This window comes from Lepidochelys kempii, chromosome 5 (assembly GCF_965140265.1).
Source record: "Lepidochelys kempii isolate rLepKem1 chromosome 5, rLepKem1.hap2, whole genome shotgun sequence".
Classification (NCBI taxonomy): domain Eukaryota; kingdom Metazoa; phylum Chordata; order Testudines; family Cheloniidae; genus Lepidochelys; species Lepidochelys kempii.
The window spans coordinates 31,693,743-31,714,562 of record NC_133260.1 but is presented as its reverse complement, the minus strand read 5'-3'; the positions used below and the strand labels follow the sequence as shown (position 1 = coordinate 31,714,562).

The 20,820-nt window shown below is 40.8% G+C and overlaps 1 protein-coding gene across 3 annotated transcripts in view; it reads left to right on the top strand.

Moving 5' to 3' along the window:
• The window catches only part of HCN1 (hyperpolarization activated cyclic nucleotide gated potassium channel 1), a 315,989-nt gene that overhangs the window by 290,288 nt on the left and 4,881 nt on the right, over positions 1 to 20,820 (top strand). For 2 of the 3 annotated variants that reach the window (XM_073343906.1, XM_073343905.1), the window contains one exon: positions 19,809 to 19,973. In XM_073343906.1, the coding sequence (XP_073200007.1) occupies positions 19,809 to 19,973 (165 nt within the window). Of the gene's footprint in view, positions 1 to 19,808; positions 19,974 to 20,459; positions 20,556 to 20,820 lie in introns of all 3 variants that reach the window. The other variant, XM_073343907.1, reaches the window with a different exon arrangement.

Genomic DNA, 20,820 nt, shown 5'->3' with positions numbered 1-20,820 from the left:
GAAACGCAATAATTTGCAAAGTAATTTTTAACAGGCTGAAATATTTCTAAGGTAAAATAAACATAATTCATCTTCTTTAAAGGGGGTTGTGGGTTGTTGGACACCGATGTGAAAGTATATCTACATGATAGACTCCAACGTATAAAAAAGTTAGAGAGTTGATAAAAGACCATAATATATGGGATACTTCTGATATCCTCCCTGGAGCTTTCAGACTGGTATTAGTGCTCTTTCACTAATTTTTAACAAGCTACAATTATTAGAGTTCCAGTATGTTCTGTCATAGACTGGCATCTCTAATGGACTGGACAGCTCTCAGTTAGATGTAAGTTAATAAGAACTAAACATAAATTTTGGTCTAATTTAATTCAATTCACTGGTAGCCCTAATGAAAATCAGATTTGCATTGAACTGAAGGTATATGAAATATTTACATATGGATGAGAATATACCTTTTTACATATAATATCTGACCAGCATGAAAATATATCAGCTGTGATAAGATATTCTAGTGCAATAGAATAGGAGTCTTCTACTAAGAGTAGCAATAGGCCTGATTTTCAGAAATGCTGAGTACCTGGAGCTACCATTAGCCGCAACTGGAGCTGTAGGTCTGGCTCATAGCTAATTAGTTTTTGTATTAATTTTAGCTAAATCCCATGAAGCATTGAAAAATTATGTCAAAAGCCTTTCAGAATTTTTTAGTTGCATTTAAAGCCTAACAAGTGACATTTAGATGTACAGAATGAAAAGCTCAGAGCTGTGAACTTAGCTCAGTTCTTGTTTGAACTGGGGCATGTAGATCTTTAACCGATTTCATCTTACAGAAGTATACTGAAATCTCTCCTACTGTCTTGGCCAGCAGGCCTTGTCACTGCACAGTAGCCCTTTCCAGGTGATTTGTGCCAGTGCTTACAGCATCAGTTAAATAAAGGAATCATGTGCTTATCCTACAGGCTTGGAGGCAAGGCACATAATTGTATTTGCTACAGAATGGAGATTAAGGAGAAAGAAAAGGCTGGAGGATGAAAAAGCCAAGCAACCTTGGTCTCCTTTAGCCTTAGGCAGTGCACCAAAAATGTCCTGATTCTGAGAGTGGATGGGCAAGGAGCTGTATTCTAAAAATGTCAAAAACACTTCTTCTACACCAAAAGAGCACAAATGCATGTCTATATGCTGTGATGACTAATTGCAGCAGTATTCCTGAGGACAATACAGTATCGTATCATGAAAGCCCAGAATACGTCTTATACCCTAAAAGGGAAACACCAACATCCCACTGGATGTCAAAAAAAGGTGAACCAAGTTACAAAAACATAGAACAAAACTTAAACAAAGGAAACTCAAAGTTCTGTCTGATATCAATGGCTGTAAAATTTATTATAGATGGAGCTGAAAGTGATGCCTACAATTAAGGTTGTCTGACATTTTCCCCATTAAAAGACTCTGTTTTCAGTTGCTTATAACTTTGCCAAACTTCAGCCAGTTGGGATGAAATTTTCCATACTGGTGTCTGCCTTAGGCTCAGTATTTTTAAAAAAAGTTTTAGCAAAAGGGCTCAGCTGTTTCTGAGAATAGAGTTAAGGGGAAATATATTTTGCTCACATTTTAAAAACTCCAGTTACGGAGATTCCACGATCTCCCTAGGCAATATATTCCAGTGCTTAACCACCCTGAAGGTTAGGAATTTTTTCCTAATATCCAACCTAAGCCTCTCTTGCTGCAATTTAATCCCATTGTTTCTTATCCTATCCTCAGAGGAGAACAATTTTTCTCCCTCCTTCATGTAACAACCTTTTATGTACTTGAAAACTATCATGTCCCCCCTCACTCGTCTCTTCTTCAGACTAAACAAACCCATTTTTTTCTGTCTTTCCTCGTAGTTCACATTTTCTAGACCTTTAATCATTTTTATTGCTTTTCTCTGGGAGTTTCTCCAATTTGTCCACATCTTTCCTGAAATTTGGCTCCCGGAAGTGGACACAATACTCCAGTTGAGGCTGTATCAGCATAGAGTAGAGCGGAAGAATTGCTTTTTGTGTCTTGCTTACAACACTCCTGCTTTTTTTGCAACAGTGTTACACTGTTGACTCATATTTAGCTCCGCAATGGCCCCTAGATCCCTTTCCTCAGTACTTTCTCCTAGGCAATCATTTCCCATTTTTTTATGTGTGCAATTGATTGTTCCTTCCTAAGTGGAGTACTTTGCATTTTTCCTTATTGAATTTCAACCTATTTACTTCAGACTGTTTCTCCAGTTTCTCCCGATCATTTTGAATTTTAATCGTGTCCTCCAAAGCACTTGCAACTTCCCCCCTCCATCCCATCTTGGTATAATCCACAAACTTTATAAACATACTCTCTATGCCATTATCTAAATAATTGATGAAGATATTGAACTGAACTGGACCTTGACTGATCCCTGTGGGACCCCACTTGATATGCCCTTCCAGCTTGACTGTGAACCACTGATAACTACTCTCTGGGAATGGTTTTTCAGCTAGTTATGCACCCACCTTATAGTTGCTCCATCTAGGTTGTGTTTCCCTAGTTTGTTTATGAGAAGGTAATAAGAGACAGTATCAAAAGCTAAGATATACCACATCTACTGCTTCCCCACTATCCACAAAGCTTGTTTCTCTGTCAAAGAAAGCCATTAGGTAAGTTTGGCACCATTTGTTCTTGACAAATCCATGCTGACTGTTTCTTATCACTTATTATCTTCTAGGTGTTTGCAAATTGATTATTTAATTATTTGCTCCATTTTCTTTCCGGGTGATAAATTTAAGCTGACTGGTCTGTATTTCTCCGGATTGTCCTTATTCCCCTTTTTATAGTACTATATTAGCTGTTTTCCAGTCCTCTGGAATCTCTCCCATGCCTTTCTGAAGATCAGAGATTAAAAAGACTGGGACTTTTCAGCTTAGAAAACAGATGACTAAGGGGGGATATGACAGAGATCCATAAGACCATGACTGGGGTAGACAAAGTAAATATAGAAGTGTTATTTACTCCACATAACACAAATGAAATTAATAGGCATCAGGTTTAAAATAAACAAAAGTATTTCTTCACACAATGCACAGTCAACCTATGGAACTCTTTGCCAGAGGATGTTGTGAAGGCCAAAACTATAACTGGGTTAAAAAAGAACTAGATAAGCTTGTGGAGGATAGGTCCATCAATGGCTATTAGCCAAGATGGGCAGGGATGCAAAACCATGCTCTGAAGTGTCCCTAGCCTCTGGAAATAGGTGACAGGGGATGATTACCTGTTCTGTTCATTCCCTCTGAAGCATCTGACATTGACCACTGTCGGAAGACAGCATAGTGTGCTAGATGGACCATTGGTTTGACCCATTCTTATGTTCTTATGTTCTAATCGTTAATGGCCCTGATATCTTTTCAGTCAGCTCCTTGTGTATTCTGTGATGTATTTCATCAAGCCATGGAACTTGAAGACATCTAACTTTTCTAGCTAGCATTCTCTATGTTGGATGTCCAATCGCTGCTAAACTCTTTGGTGAAAACTGAAACAAAAAAGTCGTTTAGCACTACAGTCACTTCCACATTTTCTGCTATTGTTCCCACCCCCCCACACACACCCATCTCCACATTGAGTAACAGGCCTACCCTGTCTTAGTTTAATCTTGTTTTGTCCCTTAGCCTTTCTAATATTATCCCTACATGCTTGTGTTGTTTGTTTATATTCATCCTTCATAATTTGACCTTGTTTCCACTTTTTGTAGGACTCTTTTTTGAGTTTCAGATAATTGAAGATCTCCTGTGAAGCCTCTTGCCTGTGCAAGTAGTCTCTTGCTTATGCAGTGGGATAGTTTGCTCCTGTGCCCTTAATAATATCTTCTTGAACAACTGTCAAATTTATTGAATTGGTTTTCCCCTTAGACTTGCTTCCAATGGGATCTTACCTACCAATTTCCCTGAGTTTGTTAAAGTTTGTCTTCTTGAAATCCATTATCTTTATTGTGCTGTTTTCCCTCCTACCATTCCTTAGAATCATAAATTCTATCATTTCATGATCACTTTCACCCAAGCAGCCTTCCACTTTCAAATTCTCAACCAGGTCCTCCCTATTTCTCAAAATCAAATCTGGGGGGTGGGGGGAGGTATTTTTTCATGCTTTGTGTGTACAAAAAGATCTTCTACACTTTCCACAGTATGCATCTGATGAAGTGAGCTGTAGCTCACGAAAGTTTATGCTCAAATAAATTGGTTAGTCTCTAAGGTGCCACAAGTACTCCTTTTCTTTTTGCGAATACAGACTAACACGGCTGTTACTCTGAAACACATCTTATTCTGAGAACTTCCAGGGACTAGACATAAGACAAACATAGAGAGCTGCATACCTGATTTTTAGGAAGGGCTGGCTCAAAGTTTAAGTTTAAGTGTGTGGTAAGAGCTGGGAGCAAGAGGCACTAGGAGCTGAGAGTGGGAACGAGGACTGTTGGAGGACTGAGGTGTACAAACATTATCAGACACCAGGAGGAAGCTCCTATGGTGAGGATAAAGAAGGTGTTGGGAGGAGGCCAGGGGGAAGTAGCCCAGGGAGTTGTGGCTGTCGCACAGCTGTTCCAGGAGGCATTCTAGACAGCTGCATTCCACAGGGCCCTGGGCTGGAACCTGGAGTGGAGGGCGGGCCTGGGTTCCCCCCAAATCCTCCCAACTCCTGGTCAGACACAGGAGGAGTTGACCTGGACTGTGGGTTCAGAAAAACGGCCAAGCTGAGGGCTGCCGTGAAGCTCCAAGGTGAGCAAATCCACCAATAAGTGCAAGACCCACCAAGATAGAGGAGGAACTTTGTCACACTATACAGCAATTGTGTTAACATGACTGATTTGGACTAGTCACTGTGTTGCTGTGGTTTTTTTTAAATGGAACCCAATAGATGTGGGACAAGAAGTAGCAACTTTTTTATTTTTTTTCAGGGAACCTCTTTGTGTTATTGGAAGAGGATATGGATGTCAGGCCATTGTCAGAAACATGCCATTGATTTTTTAAAGGATTTTTTTCCACACGAGGTCAAATCTAGCGAGGAGGCCCTTACATTGTGTATAAGAAGAATTTAAGAAAATTGAATCCAAACAGAAATGTTTTCATGAGATGTTTGACTTCAATGAGAATAATTTTATTTATCATTAATATTATTTATTAGCAGTATTTTAATATTTGTGCTCAGCCTTGTACAAAATGCAGAAAAACCAAGTCATTGTCCTGAGGAGTTTACAATCTAAAGACAAAATTTTCAAGCTGGCATGCCTAAGATTGAAGCTATCCCTAAGACATCTAAATAAGTGGTCTGGTTTTGAGAGGTATTGAGCATGGCGTCAACAGAAGAAGCTGTGAACAATGGGAGCAAAGTCAAATATGGTTGTTCCACATCTCTGAAAATACAGCCACTTACTTAGACACCTAACTATAAATTTAAGTTCCTAACTCTTGGCACCTAAATGTAACATAGTTGGCTTTAAAAACAAAGGGAAATCAGACAATGAACACACTATGAGACTCAGACATGAGAACCAGAAAGTGCAACTGACCAGAAAAAGACCATAAACAAAATTAAAAATTACTGGCCTGTTTTCATTGTTTAAATTGGGTGAAATACACAAAATAAAGAAGCAGCATAAATGGTGAAATATAAATTGGATTTAAATAGAATATTCAGAAAGGTATGGGTGTCTGAAAATGAGGTTAGAATGGAAATTGTTTTGCATCCTTAATTATAATTGATAATGGCCAGCGTCCCTTTTAATAATAGTAATAATAATAATAATAATTAATTAATAATACAAAGCACTTTACAAATTCCACACTTTCCCTAATGAACTGCCCCTCTGTTAAGCTAAGGCTTTCACAACTCCTCAATACGTATTTCCACGTGCTCCAGTGTTGATAGCCTTCCTGACAAAAAAACCTGGTTTTGGAAGATGGCAGTATTGTATTCCTTTCCCTTTCTTTTTAAATATCTTTTCTATTCTGTAAAAATACATCTTCTCTTTAAGATTTGTTTGCATTTTAAATTTTATTGATGTGCAAGTGATTTATTTAGTCAGATGTCACATGATCCTTTGATCCCTACTGCCTCTTATAACACTGGATTGGGAGAGATGCCTTTCATTTATCACAACAGAATGTCAAGATCATCTTGCAACACCAGTTTCATTTTTTTGCTAGCTGTTCATGAATCAAAAATCTGAACAGCTGCATAGCACAGAATATAGTTACTTTTGTAGCGAATGGAAACCAGTACTCATTTAGACTGCCTCGGCTACATTCAGATTGTAATCTGGATATTCGTGGCTCATACTATAGTGTGTAGTCTATACAAAAAGACCTAAAGGAAAGTACAGAATCTTTCATGGTTTTACAGTTTATGCCCCAGTGAGAAGCTCATGACATTATAAGGTAGGTCCTACTCGAGGTTGGCAGGGAATTAAAAAAAAATAGAGGCAGAAATACTGAAGCGCAACATTCAAGAACTCAAACCTTATCATATAAAACATTTTCTCTCCCTTTCTGTTTTGGAGATAGCTGAGTGAAAATCTAATTCTCACTGACTTCTGAACTACAAGAATAATAGTGGATAAAGTTTACAATGGACCCAGGAGTGTGAAATTGTATTTCCAGTTCTGTGCACAGTGTATTAGGAAAGTTGATGACTGAATCCTTTATCTAGTTTTTTTTATTGGGAGGGGAGGCGGGAAATCCTTGGCTTGCAGCTAATTGCCATAAAGTTGAGGAGCAGAAAACTCCTCCGTTAAGCATGAAAGCCCCATTGGTAATAGTTTAATTTTTTCTTGATGCATTTAGAATATAAAAAAAAGAAATAACACCAGCATGCTAATGTCCTGTCCATTTCACCTAACAAAAAATGAAAAGATTAGATTGCCTGTCCAAAACATTTAGATTGCTGTGATTTTCTTTCCTCCTTCAGCTGATGAAAGCTGCCATATGGCCTAAATAGCAGCGTGCCTATTTAGATGACCATGTAATATACCTAGTGCATGATGAAACACCAGCCCCCCTGCTGAGAAATTGGAGCAGTAGTCAGCTTTCCTCGGCTGGAAGGACACTGTTCATTATATCCTGCAATCTGGATTCTGTGGCAGACAACAAAAGACTGAGCAGGACTTTATTTAAAGTTCTTTAGCTCTCAAATATGTAGCAGTTTTGGAAATCCATGTAGGATCTTCCAACCAGTAGTACTTTGTTTTAACATGCAGAGCCAGTTTACTTAATCATCTCAGCACCACTTATCTGTAAAGCAAAAATCTGCCTCTAGAGCCCTATACCCTTTCTGATCTTTGGTTCCTACTTCAAACAAAGTATGTTGTCAAGGTTCCTCCCCCACTCTGAACTCTAGGGTACAGATGTGAGGACCTTCATGAAAAACCTCCTAAGCTTATCTTTACCAGCTTAGGTCAAAACTTCCCCAAGGTACAAAATATTCCACCCTTTGTCCTTGGATTGGCCACTACCACCACCAAACTAATACTGGTTACTGGGGAAGAGCTGTTTGGACGCGTCTTTCCCCCCAAAATACTTCCCAAAACCTTGCACCCCACTTCCTGGACAAGGTTTGGTAAAAAGCCTCACCAATTTGCCTAGGTGACTACAGACCCAGACCCTTGGATCTTAAAAACAATGAACAATCCTCCCAACACTTGCACCCCCCCTTTCCTGGGAAATGTTGGATAAAAAGCCTCACCAATTTGCATAGGTGACCACAGATCCAAACCCTTGGATCTGAGAACAATGAAAAAGCATTCAGTTTTCTTACAAGAAGACTTTTAATAAAAATAGTAGTAAATAGAAATAAAGAAATCCCCCCTGTAAAATCAGGATGGTAGATACCTTACAGGGTAATTAGATTCAAAAACATAGAGAACCCCTCTAGGCAAAACCTTAAGTTACAAAAAAGATACACAGACAGAAATAGTTATTCTATTCAGCACAATTCTTTTCTCAGCCGTTTAAAGAAATCATAACCTAACACGTACCTAGCTAGATTACTTACTAAAAGTTCTAAGACTCCATTCCTGGTCTATCCCTGGCCAAGACAGAATACAGACAGACACACAGACCCTTTGTTTCTCTCCCTCCTCCCAGCTTTTGAGTATCTTGTCTCCTCATTGGTCATTTTGGTCAGGTGCCAGCGAGGTTACCTTTAGCTTCTTAACCCTTTACAGGTGAGAGGAGCTTTCCCCTGGCCAGGAGGGATTTCAAAGGGGTTTACCCTTCCCTTTATATTTATGACATATGTGCACATATTTCTGACATGCCATCTACCAAATTGTTGGGTATTTCTTTTTTTAAACTATTATTCGAGCCCATCCCTAAGCTAGGGCAGTGTCTGATATGATGAACAAGGCCACATTCATCTAAAGTGCCAACTAACCATTTGACTCGTTTCTGTTTCCTGTATCAGCATACTTCATCTCTTTGTCACCAAATTATTCCTTCAAGGCAACTGCACATTGTTATGTTGCTAATTTGACTTTATTTTCAATCTCTAATCAAATGTTAATGTGACTTTGCAAGTTGAGTAATTACATTCTGAGTGTAATTTATATGGGAAATGAAGTGACAATAACTGGATAGGTGCCACTGTGTCTGCTACACTTTACTGCTTCTTGAAAGAGAATGGTGCCACACTTTTTCATAGAACCATACAACTGGAGATAGACTAGATGCCATAACACGGCTTTTCTATCTCTCTCCTCATTCACCAAAGGGCATTAACTTTTATTCACTGGTTTTAAGCAATGATTCCTACACATGATGCTGGAGTTGGATTGCCACCACCTTCACAATAATTTTCTGTAAGAGGTAGAGTTTGGGGATTGGGTAGAAAATGGCAAAAATGTTAACATCAAAGGTGGCATGTTGATACAATTAACTATGGCCACGATCATCTTCCCAATAAAATCAATACTAACACTCCCACTGATTTCAGTGGTGCTGGGTCAAGTCCTTTATGTATACCTCCACAAAGTCCTAAGTTTTTCTTTGAGGGTTGGTCCCTACTGTATTCCATTGTATTCCAGGTGAGCGCCATGCACCTGGAGCCAGAGAATTTGAAAGTAGCATCTATTGGTCCATGCATCAGTGTCTCAGGCCAAGGGGATAAGGAGTGGGGCCTCTCAAGTTCTTTCTCTCAAGTTCTTTCTCACTGCCACATGGTCCAGGTGGGAACCTCCAGTGTCTGTAGCTTCGGCTTCATCCTACAAAATAAGAATTAGGGTTAGCTTTATAAATAGTTTTTACAGTTTTTATAGTCTATAGTTCAGTGTTTTATGGATTTATTAATATTTAGATTTAGTCTCTTAGGGAACTTCCCCCAGCCCTGTACTCCATTCGAGTACTAGACTATGCCCTGGACTCCAGGCTTTAAACTCTGGACTTCATGCCTGCATACCTTCTCAGTCAGCAATGACCATCAGTGGTGCTTGTATTACCTTCGGGAAGTCCACATCACTGTGAGGTTCAGTATCTGCCCATCATTCCCCAGCCTTAGCCGAGAAGGGCAGGAACTTCATCTCTGCAAATACCTTATGGAGAAGGCCAGGAGGTCCCAGATCAGACCCAGGCCATGGAATCCTGCTGTATGTTGGTCTGATTCATTAAGGAGTGCACCTTCTACTGCAAAATCTGACACTGGAGCAGGAGATTCAACGCCCAAAACTCTCTGTTGGGATGTCGTTGGGAATCCTGGAAGCGCTCTCAGAAGCATGAGACTCAGTCTTCCTCTAAATCCACTTCAAAGAAGTCAGATTCGGCTCTAAGCAAGCTCACCACCTCAGCCTGTGAGAACTTAGCACATCCTAAGTCCCAGAGGCACAACAAGAAAGCCCATAAGCACATCAGTACCAAACTGTGATCCATCAGTACCGTCATCCTCAGCATCTCCAACCCCAGGATCCATTGGCATTGACAAGTTTTTCATCAATTTTCATCAGCTTCAGGTACTCTCTTCCTCTTCAGCTCCAGCAGTTTGAACAAGTAGAACCCCTCTCACACCAGGGAGATCTGAAATCCGTTGCCACTCCACAAAGCATTTTCTCCGGAAGGAGTTTGTTGCCCATCCCATACAGAGAATACCAGTCCCCCCAGTGGTACTGACAGTATTGCCACTGGAACCGGAATCAGCATTCTTGTCACTGGGAGATTCCTAACCACCAAGTGAACCTTTGGGGGCTGCTCTCACAAGGGTATCCTCAAACAAGAGGTGAACTCCCTATTACAGCAAGGAGCTATAGAACATATCCATCCTCAATACCAAGTTAGTGGGTTTTACTTGATTTATTTCCTGATACCCAAAAAGAAGAGCAATTGGAGACCAGTCCTCAACCTCTGCCATCTCAACTGCTTCATTCACAAGCTCAGATTTCGCATGTTCACATTAACATCTATAATCCCATTTTTAGAAAAGGGCATGTGGTTTATGGCTCTCGATATGAAAGACGCCTACTTTCACATAGATGTTCACCCCGCTCACAGATGCTTCCTCAGATTATGGTGGGCTCTGACCATTTTCAGCACACTATACTACTCCCTTTCTGAATAGCAACCTCCCTCAGATTCTATACTAATATATTCTTGGTACTAGCAGCTCACATCAGATGATATTGTCTCATTATCTTCCACTACCTCGATGACTGGCTTCTTATCACCACCAGGAAGCCTATGCGCCAACGTCTATGATACTGCACCTCCTTTTCTGACTGGGAGTCAGCATAAACAGAAAAATCAGTTCTCATCCCCATGCAATCTCTGGACTTCATCACAGCCACCTTTAATTCTGTCACTGAAAGAACATACCCAGGACAGGTTCCAGCCCATGAAAAATATAGCTCAGATTACAAACAACGCTCAAATACCAGTCCATTTCTCTTAGGTCATTCTCTTAGGTCATATGGCCTCATGCACCTAGGCCATCCTGTTTGCAAGGCTCCAACTGCATTGCCTTCAAATGTGGCTTCAGTCAGTATACTTTCAAAATCGCCATTACATGAACCTCATTATAATAACCAAGGTAGTGTATTTCTTGCTATGATGGACAAATACTTGCCTGGTATGTGTGGGCATCCCCTTTATCCCTTGTTCTCTGGAAAGAACCATTATTACAAACGTGAAGGGATCCCCAGGGTACAAACTGGAACTGTGGGACCTCTGTGCCCCTTCACCCTCCAGCTTGGGCTGTCTCTCACAATGCTATGCCAGTGACAAATAGCAAACACCTCCAGGCACTGTATCATACTAAATTGTATGAATGCTCTCTAAGCCACTCATGAATCATACAGAAAGAGGCCCTAGCTAATCATCCCAGCCCTGTACCGCAGCACTATACCGTTTTACACTGCTCAAGACTCCCTTGGATAATACAAGCTCATTAATTAGTTAGCCACTCTGACAAAGAGTAGTGGCTCTTGTTAACCTCATTTGAAATTCCCCAAGCACATCAACCAAAGCCACACTGTTTTAGGTAAAATATAAAACAGTTTTATTAACTACAGAAAGATAGATTTTAAGTGATTATAAGTAGCAGGCGTAGAAATAAAAATTGGTTACAAAAGAAATAAAAATAGAAATTCTAACTTTAACAGACTAAGCAAGATTTGACTCAAAGAGTTATTCTCGCCCTAATAGATGTTACAAGCAGCTCACAGTCCTTAATACATGGGCTGTATTCCCTTTCAGCTTGGAATCAATCTCCCCAGTTCAAAGTCTTTGTTTTCCAGATGATTTTCCAGATGTTGAGATGGGGGAGGAGCGAGCTCCAGTGATTATGTCACTGTCCTTTTTTATACTTTATTTCAGCTGCTAAAAAGATCCTTGCTGTGATGTGGGTTAGGCCACCTTCATTGCGTACATGCGCTCTCTGTGGAGTCTCTGGGATGGCCACTGGGAGAGTGGATTCTCCTTAATGGTCCATAAACACATGTCTGGTTGATCCTGATGTAAATCTGTCTTACTGGGTGCTCCTTTGTTGCCACTGAAAGGCTGTCTGTAGATGTTTCCCAACCTCACAACATATGTCAGTAACCCACATAGCAAAACTTCGTAACTTCAGATTCAATGGTAACACACATAATTCAACAGGATATTAATGTTCAACAAATCAAGACTTATTAGATGATACCTCATCATAATCATATAACAGTGGTGAACATGGGGGTTCCAGTTTGCTATTCTGAGGTACAGAGTGTTACAACAAACGCATCCCTATTAAGTTGGGGAGCCCACATGAAAAGCCAAATAGCACTTGGACACCTTGAGAGTCCAGGATGCATATCAATATACTGGAGTTGCAACACTCTGGAAGGCATGCAAGACCTCTCTTCCATTCATCCATATTCACCATGTCCTTGTAATGTAAGACAATGTTATGACTGTCTTCTGCATCAACAAGCAGGAAGGAACAAGATCCATCTCCCTGTGTGCAGAAGTGGTCAGCTTGTGGAACTGGCGCATGAGCAATTGAATCACCCTCTCAGCAGCCTCCCTTCCAGGGAAGCAAAATATGCAGATGCCCCTAACAGATATTTGCAAAAGAAAAGGAGTACTTGTGGCACCTTAGAGACGAACCAATTTATTTGAGCATAAGCTTTTTTGAGCTACAGCTCACTTCATCCGATGAAGTGAGCTGTAGCTCACGAAAGCTTATGCTCAAATAAATTGGTTCGTCTCTAAGGCGCAACAAGTACTCCTTTTCTTTTAGCGAATACAGACTAACACGGCTGCTACTCTGAAACCTAACAGATATTTTGCAGTCAACCACAAGTAGGAGCTCTATGACTTGGCATCCTGCAATACTTTCACCCTATGGGGAACCCCAACTCGGGATCTGTTCACCTCTCAAGAAAACAGGAAATGCCTCACATATTGCTCCAGAGGCGCCCTAGGTCACCACTCACAGGGTGACACTCTGCTTCTTCCTTGGTCAGATCAGTTCAACAGTACCTTCCCTTCACTACTGCTCCTGCCACGGGTTCTACACAAAATCCAGCAGGACAGAGTCATCCTGATGGCCCACTTCTGGTCCAGGCAGTTTTGGTTTCCCAACCTCCTATTCATGTCACCTCGCCCACCTATCTTCCTCCCAGTGTTTCCCAAACTCCTGACTCAGTGGAATGGCAAGATCAAGCACCCTGATCCACATTCACTCCACCTCAGGGATTGGTATTTGGATGGGCATCCATCTTAGAATGTTCATGCTCCACAACCATGTGAGACAACCTTGCTAATAGTAGAAAGGACTCTGCTAAAAGATGTTACATATCTAAATGGAGGCATTTTTCTTCTTGAGCACATCAAAGAGGCATTCTCCCAGAAACTGCAGATATACCTCTCATCTAGGACTATATCCTCTCTTTGAAGACATCAGGATTGTCCATCAACTCCTTCTGAGTCTGCTTGGCAGCAAGTAGTGCATACCATCCCCTTCTGAGAACTACTCAGTCTTTGCACATCCACTGACAATAGATTTTGCAAAAGGACTAATCAGAACCTTTCCACCTATTCAGAAGCCTACTCCCCAGAGGTACTTTAACCTTGTTCTCTTGGTACTCACAAGGCCCTCCCTTTGAATCTTTAGCATCTTGCTCCATGTCTCTCCTTTCCATGAAGATCACTTTCCTTGTAGCCATCACCTCAGCTAGAAGGGTTGGTTGACAAGCATGAAGCAATGATGGCAGATCCTCCTTACGCTATATTCCATAAGAACAAGGTTTCTTTGCTTCTACATCTCAAATTCACCCCTAAAGTATTTTCAGAATTTCACCTTAACCAATCAATTCACTTACCATGCTCTTCCCAAAACTGTACACAGTTTTCTGCAGAGAAATTAAGACTCCATTCCTTCAGTGTTCAGCGGGCCTTTGTATTTTACCTGAAAAGAACAAAACCAATCAGGATTTCCCCAAGACTATTTGTTGCTGTAGCAGAAAGAATTAGGGGGCACGCCATCTCCACCTAGAGCAGTAGGTACAATATACCATGCCATGCCACCCTTACATAAATTAATAATTGTAACAGTGATGTTTTCACTTATTTTGCTAATTTAAAATGCTCTTGGTAGACATATGCCTGGGTTGAAATGAAAGGTACTGTATCAATTTGAATCATATTGCTGTCATATAACAAATACTAAACCTTATGTTTTTTTAGATGTACAGGTAGTATGTATAGTGTGTGGATGCAGCCCATATAACACATAGAGAGCTGTGTATGCAGCCCACAATCGTAAATAGGTTAAGAACCACTGACCTAGAGAATCTCCAAATGGATCTCTGGCTGCATTCTACTCTGCTATCAGCTGTTGAACCCCCCACTCCCTTCAATGGGGAAAGAGCTCATTCCACCAGAACACAAACTACAACAATGGCATCATTTAAGGATGTTCCCCTCCTTGAGATCTGTAAGACAGCCACATGGGACTCCGTTCACCAGTTTGCAAAACATGTCCCAGTGTGGGACTCCTCTGCTGATGCCTCCTTTGGGATGGCAGTTCTCAGCCCTTCCGTCTACATCCTCACGCCCTCCTCCTTAGGTACTGCTTTTGAGTCACCCACAGTGGGGTACAATAGGGACATCACTCAAAGAAGAAAAGGAAGTTACTGACCTGAAACTGGAGGGTCTTTGAGATGTTTAGTTTCAATCTGTAGTCTACTATCCTCTTTCTTTCCCCTCTGCTTCAGCTCTATCTAATTTGTGGTAGAGAAGGAACTGTAGAGGCGGTCAGTCCACTCTTTTTTTTTGTTCCCTTGGATGGAGACACAAGGTGAGCCAGGGTGCGTGCACAGACCACCAGACATTGCTTTCAAATTATCCGGCTCTGGGCACATAGTGCACATGCATAAACCACAGTGGGACCATACATCTCAAAGAACCTTCAGTTACAGGTCAGTAACTTACCCTTTTAGCCACTGCTAGCTAGCACTGGCTATTTTTAGGAGTCAGTTTGCCCCTTACTCTCTTATTATTTTTCTACTCTCTGCTCCTTGCAAAGGTCTTCCCTGTGCTAATCCAGACTACTAAGAAGTCATTTAATATGGGCCAACTCATTTATTTCATCCCTATTTAATTTTTCTTAGCTGTATCATTTGGGCATCTAGACGTGCCTGTCCAGAAAGTCTGTTGCATTTATGCATTATTTCAGGAAATTCTGCTTGCAGACCTAGATTTGTAATTCCACATATTTTCCACTTAGTTTTACATGGTGGAGATATAGATGTTCTTTTGTTTGTACAGGCTTCTTTGGAAATGTATATTGTGTAGAAGTCTGAAAATAGACATACTTATTTAAATACTGACATGTAGGAAGATAACTGATGAGCACAACTCATTTAGCCTCTTACTGGGATTGTTGTTCTTATGTTTTAATATTACAGATAGTCAATATTAATGCCCATAATCCTCAAAACATTTTTATCTGAAAATTGTTATTACTACATATGTTGCTTTGACTTTTTAAAAGGTACGTGTGCATTGTAATTGATCCACTTTCCGTATACTTTTGAGTTGTATGGTGCCATCTGTGAAGCAGTCTCATGATAGCGAAGTACAAGTCGTGATTTTCCCATATAATTAAATTGCTGAGTTAATCACAGTTATGTAAAAGATGGGCTATAAAAATAAACTGATGCCTGTAGCATTGTTTAGTGCTTTCAAAAGCCATTTCTCATTAGGACTGTGATTAGCATTTGTTTTGTAATGTTCCAGGGAACAATTGTCCAAACAGATTGTGTTTTTAGTAAAATAAACCTACATAAGAGTTGAATTACAGATTCATTGCAGTCTATCACCTAAAATCATTAATTGGAACTGAAGAAATAGTTAAGCTTGAGGAGGAAAAATAAAAGTGTTTGACACTTTCACAGTGTCAAAAGGATGGCAATGTACCATGCCAGCCACAGATGAGAATATGAGTGTGTAGTGGGTCACAGCTTCTTTCCTTTTATAATAAAGGACACCTCTGCTTCTTTGCGCTATTTACAGATATTTTCTCCACTATTGTTTACATTTGATAGCCTTTTTAAACTAGTTCAGTATCAAGAAGTGTCTTAACTATTAGGCACTGGACATGGTGCATATTTGCTATTATATTTGACACCTATGAGACAGATTTAAAATACAACATTGTGGGTTTCATTCCTGTATCCTCGACATAAAATATATTGATCCATTTGCGTGAAATAGTGCAGGTCTTTCAAAAGCAGCATGGTGGTTGACGGGCAACTTAAAATGCTTTGTGTTCTAGTCCTTTTCCTTGTGCAAAGTCGAAGTACAATGAGATTTCATATTTTATCTGTTTCATTATGTCCAAGAGCTTTTTCTGGAGTAATAGTTGACAAGAGAGAACTTATTCAAATGTAAAAATAAAAAATAAAATGAATTACAAAATTGTCATGACTAGGTTGCAACTGGTACTTGATGATGTAGTGAAATGAAATCCTTACACCTGAGCAACATAGTGTATTTATAATCGCTATTAGAATTTGAACATATCAGGAGATGTTGCTAGAAATGCCCTTCACAACTCCAGAGATGTACACATTAATTTCAGAATAATGTTGTAGTTTGAGTTTTGGAATGAAAAAGTTCAGCTTCATTGAAGCACTGGAATGGGTTACCTAGGGATGTGGTGGAATTTCCTTCCTTAGAGGTTTTTAAGGTCAGGCTTGAAAAAGCCCTGGCTGGGATGATTTAGTTGGGGATTGGTCCTGCTTTGAGCGGGGGTTGGACTAGATGACCTCCTGTGGTCCCTTCCAACCCTGATATTCTATGATTTGAAAATATGGAGCCCTCTCTGATATTTTCTTAGGGGCTCTTTCTCCTCCATCCTGGTATTTCCTGATATTCCAAGGTATTTCTCAATCCTTACCTAAACCACTGATTCTTTTACCATTATTATCTATCACTTGAAGACTTGAGATCAGAATTGAAGGTCTTTTTTAAAAGATATGCTCTAGCTCAACCAGAAATTATGGGCATGATGTAGGAATAAGTGTCACCTTTGCTGCTCACCCATCTGCCATTTACGTGCTCCCCCTCTCACTGTCTTCTCCCTGCTTTGCCCATTCACCCCTGCATCCCTGCTGCTCCTCCATATCCCGTCATGCTCCCAGTGCTGTGTGGAGAAGCAGCCCCTTATTGGAGCACTTAGCTCACCAACAGCCTGGATGGCAGGCTCCTTTCTTCCCCCCACTGCCTCTGGCTGGGTCAGCGACCCAGGAAAGCCCAAGACCCTCCGGCCTGGGGTGCTGGCCAGGAGGAGCCGAGCCCTGCGTCTGCTAAAGCCCCGCACTGCATTGGCACAGGGTAGCCTCTCCACCCCTCAGCTAAGCTCTGGAGTGGGGGGGAAGCAATTTCCAGCCTGTTCACCCCCTGAACCTGCAGGATCCACAGTAACCCCCTGGGCAGAAGCTTAGCACCCTATTCCCCCCCCCACCCCTCGCCCGCTCTGGGTCCTGCCCCCAGGGAGCATGGGGCTGCTTTGACCCCTAGGCACCCTCCCCTGCTGAGCCACCTCTCTGGCTAGGTTTGCTGAAGCCCCTGGAGTCAGGTTCACTGTGCCCCGGTGCACAATGCATCCTTAGAGTTTAACCCCTTCCTGGCCTCGCTGTAGCCAGGGGACAGGAGGTGGCTGGATTAGGTCCATGGCCAGCAGCAGCCTGGAGGTGTTAGCTGCAGTTTGACACAGTGTGAGCAGAAAGGGAAAAGCTGCTTCCAGATACAGGGGATGGAGGCAGGGGGAAGAGATGAGCTCTGCAAAGACAGGTCATCCCTCGCACCCTACCCCCCAGTGACTGGAAGCAGCTCCCGTCCCTGCTCTCCCACAAAGTGCCGAAAGGCTGCTGCTGGCCACATTCTGGTGTGAACCCTGGCAGAAATCTGGGGAGGGGGGACATGTGCCCCAATTCCCCATGTGTTGCCTCAGGAAGAGGCGGCACTAGGTATCAGGAGAGGCAGGTCCATCCCAGGGGCCCAGCCCAGTATGGAGGGTGGAGAGCGCTGGGCAGGGAGGGGAGGCTCAGTTAGCCATTCCCCCCTGTGTGTGAGAGAGGTGTATGGGTGTGTTTCACCTCTGTCTGTGTGTGTGTGTCACCCCTCCCTGTGTGAACCCTAAAGTCTTAAAGATAAGGTAAATAAAAAGAATCCAACTATGCAGTATTTCTTTTTAACAGGGGCTCAGTCAACTTGATATATTAATTTGACTTGTTTGTACTGCATAGTTCTGATTGATTGCTGTCAAACTCTCTTGAATACGAGTAGTTTTACCAGGTGTCCAGTATTCAGCATTGGGAAATATGGTCACCCTACCCAATGTGCTTTGTTCATCCATTTGTTCATCTATTTGTAATTTAGTTTTAGCATTTGTTATGATACTATAGCTGGGCAGGAAACAGTTTTCCCATAATGTGAGTGTTTTGAGATTTCAAAATTTTTTCTTGTCCTGAAATAGGACACAGTAAAAACCTTGACATTTTTTGCGAACCAGAAATCCCTGAACAAGTCAGAAGAGCTCAGCTGAAATGTTTCATTTTGATAATTTTTAAATGTTTTGTTTCACTTTCAATCTTTTTATTTTACATTTCTTTACTGTAAATTTATTTAAATTTTGAAACAAAAAGACGTTTTGACCCAAAAAGCAGAACTTTTTGTTTCAAAAAAAATTTAAACCAGGAAATTTGTCCACGCTGACCCTTTCCCACGAATACTTCCGGTTTAGACTTTCTGGCAAAAAATTCCTGATTAGCGCTATATAATATGTAGTAGTTAATGTTCTGTGGCATTACACATTATGTAATACAAAACTTCACTAACACATCTTCATTGAGCAATGGGAAAAGATTGGGGCAAGCAAATGATGGGCTGTGAATATTAGCAAATTACAAATTAACAATATTCTACTATAGTGTCAATTTAAAGCATTAACGTATGTGAGAGTAATATCTATACTCATGTGTGTACTGGACACGTTTGGTGACTTCAATGGGGAGCCTTGCCTGAGCTGGGCCCTGTTATGTTCTTGCACAGGTATGGTGTCTGAAGGTAACTTTGGCCCTTATCAAACAACTGCATGCATGTGGATTCAGGGGTCTACCCATGTGGAGCCAGTTGTAGGTCTGAGGCTTTTATTATCCAGTATGAATCTACTATCACAGATGCTTTAGATGTACAATATAGCCTTAAGAGGGAAAGTAGTAAAATGTTAATTAATATCCCAAATGTTTCCCTATGTTAATATTAGAAAGTTGTATCTCTTATAACTGTTATTAATATTATGTATTATAACATTATAATTTATTGTTATATTAATATTATTTTAATTATAAGCATTAAAATTGTGTTAGCAAACTTGTTGAAATATTGACCCAGTCCCTCCACTCACCTGAATATGCCTACTGAAATCAACAGAACTACTTGGATGAGTCAGATCCGCAAAATAAGTTTGAAACTGGATAGATTATTTCAGGCATCTTAAGAAGAATCATTTAAAAGTTTAACTAATTGTTATGTGTATGTATTTAGAAAAAATAAGCCGAAACCATAGCCTTTAAACCAAATTGATTTCCTTCAGTTTATTGAAGAGAACCAGACTCTTTCAGAATTACCCCTGGAATCTTGATGTGCAGCGGCAGCGAAATCGGTGCTGTGTACAGAATTATTATTTGTTAGCACTAAATCCCTTTCTAGCTGTGAAGTTTCACATGGTTCACTGACTTTTTCATTTCCTGTGTGTGTGTGTGTGTGTGTGTGTGTGTGTTGTTTCCCTTTCCCCAGAGATTTGCCTTTTGACTAAGGGCCGCCGCACTGCCAGTGTCAGAGCCGATACATACTGCCGTCTCTATTCCCTCTCCGTGGACAATTTCAACGAGGTTCTGGAGGAGTACCCCATGATGAGGAGGGCCTTTGAAACGGTGGCCATTGACAGACTAGACAGAATAGGTATTGTTTTTTTTTATATTTGACTTTATTCTTAAAATATTAATTTTTTTCTGAGTGGAAATCTAATATTCCAAAATTAAACCCTTTTTTAAAAAATTACCTTACTTTTCCACTGCAGGAAATGTTCTGTTGACTTATGAATAAGAAATGTGGTAAGACAAGAAGTTCTGCAAGGTTATTTTTAAATACGAAAAAAGATTTTATTTTAGTCTGGGGTTTATTTTCTATACCTTAAGTATCAAGATTATTATTTATTAATCATGCATAGTGCTGTTAATGTGCACCACATTGTTCAGTGATTTAGGTTAGTGAAAAATAGATAATATTTCCCTGCCCCATATAGTTTATAGTCAAAGAAACCAATGCTGAGAGGAGCTGAGTGCTTTCAACACCCACAGAAGCCAATGGGAGTTGAAGCCACTCTGTGCTTTGCTTGAAGCCCTCATTTACCTCACAAGCTGGTTGCTATGGATTTGATTTCCAAAGGTGCTGAGCATCTGCAACTTGAATTGAAATCGCTGGAATCTGCTGATGTTCAGAAAATCAGGTCTAAGATGTCCAAGTGAAAGACAAAGTGATGAGGTAGAGTCTCCACCACTTGAAATCTTTAAATCAAGATTGGGTTTGTTTCTCAAAGTTATGCTCTAGTTCAGCTAGTGATTGTGGGCTTAATACAGAAGTTATTTGACCTTTGTTATGCAGGAGGTCAGACTAGATCATCACAGTGGTTCTTTCTCACTTTAAAATCTGTAACTCCTGCAAGATGCTGGACACCTTGAACTCCCACAAGTACCTTCCAGGATCAGACCCTAACAGAACAGACAGACAGAATTTTCACTCAGTAGGG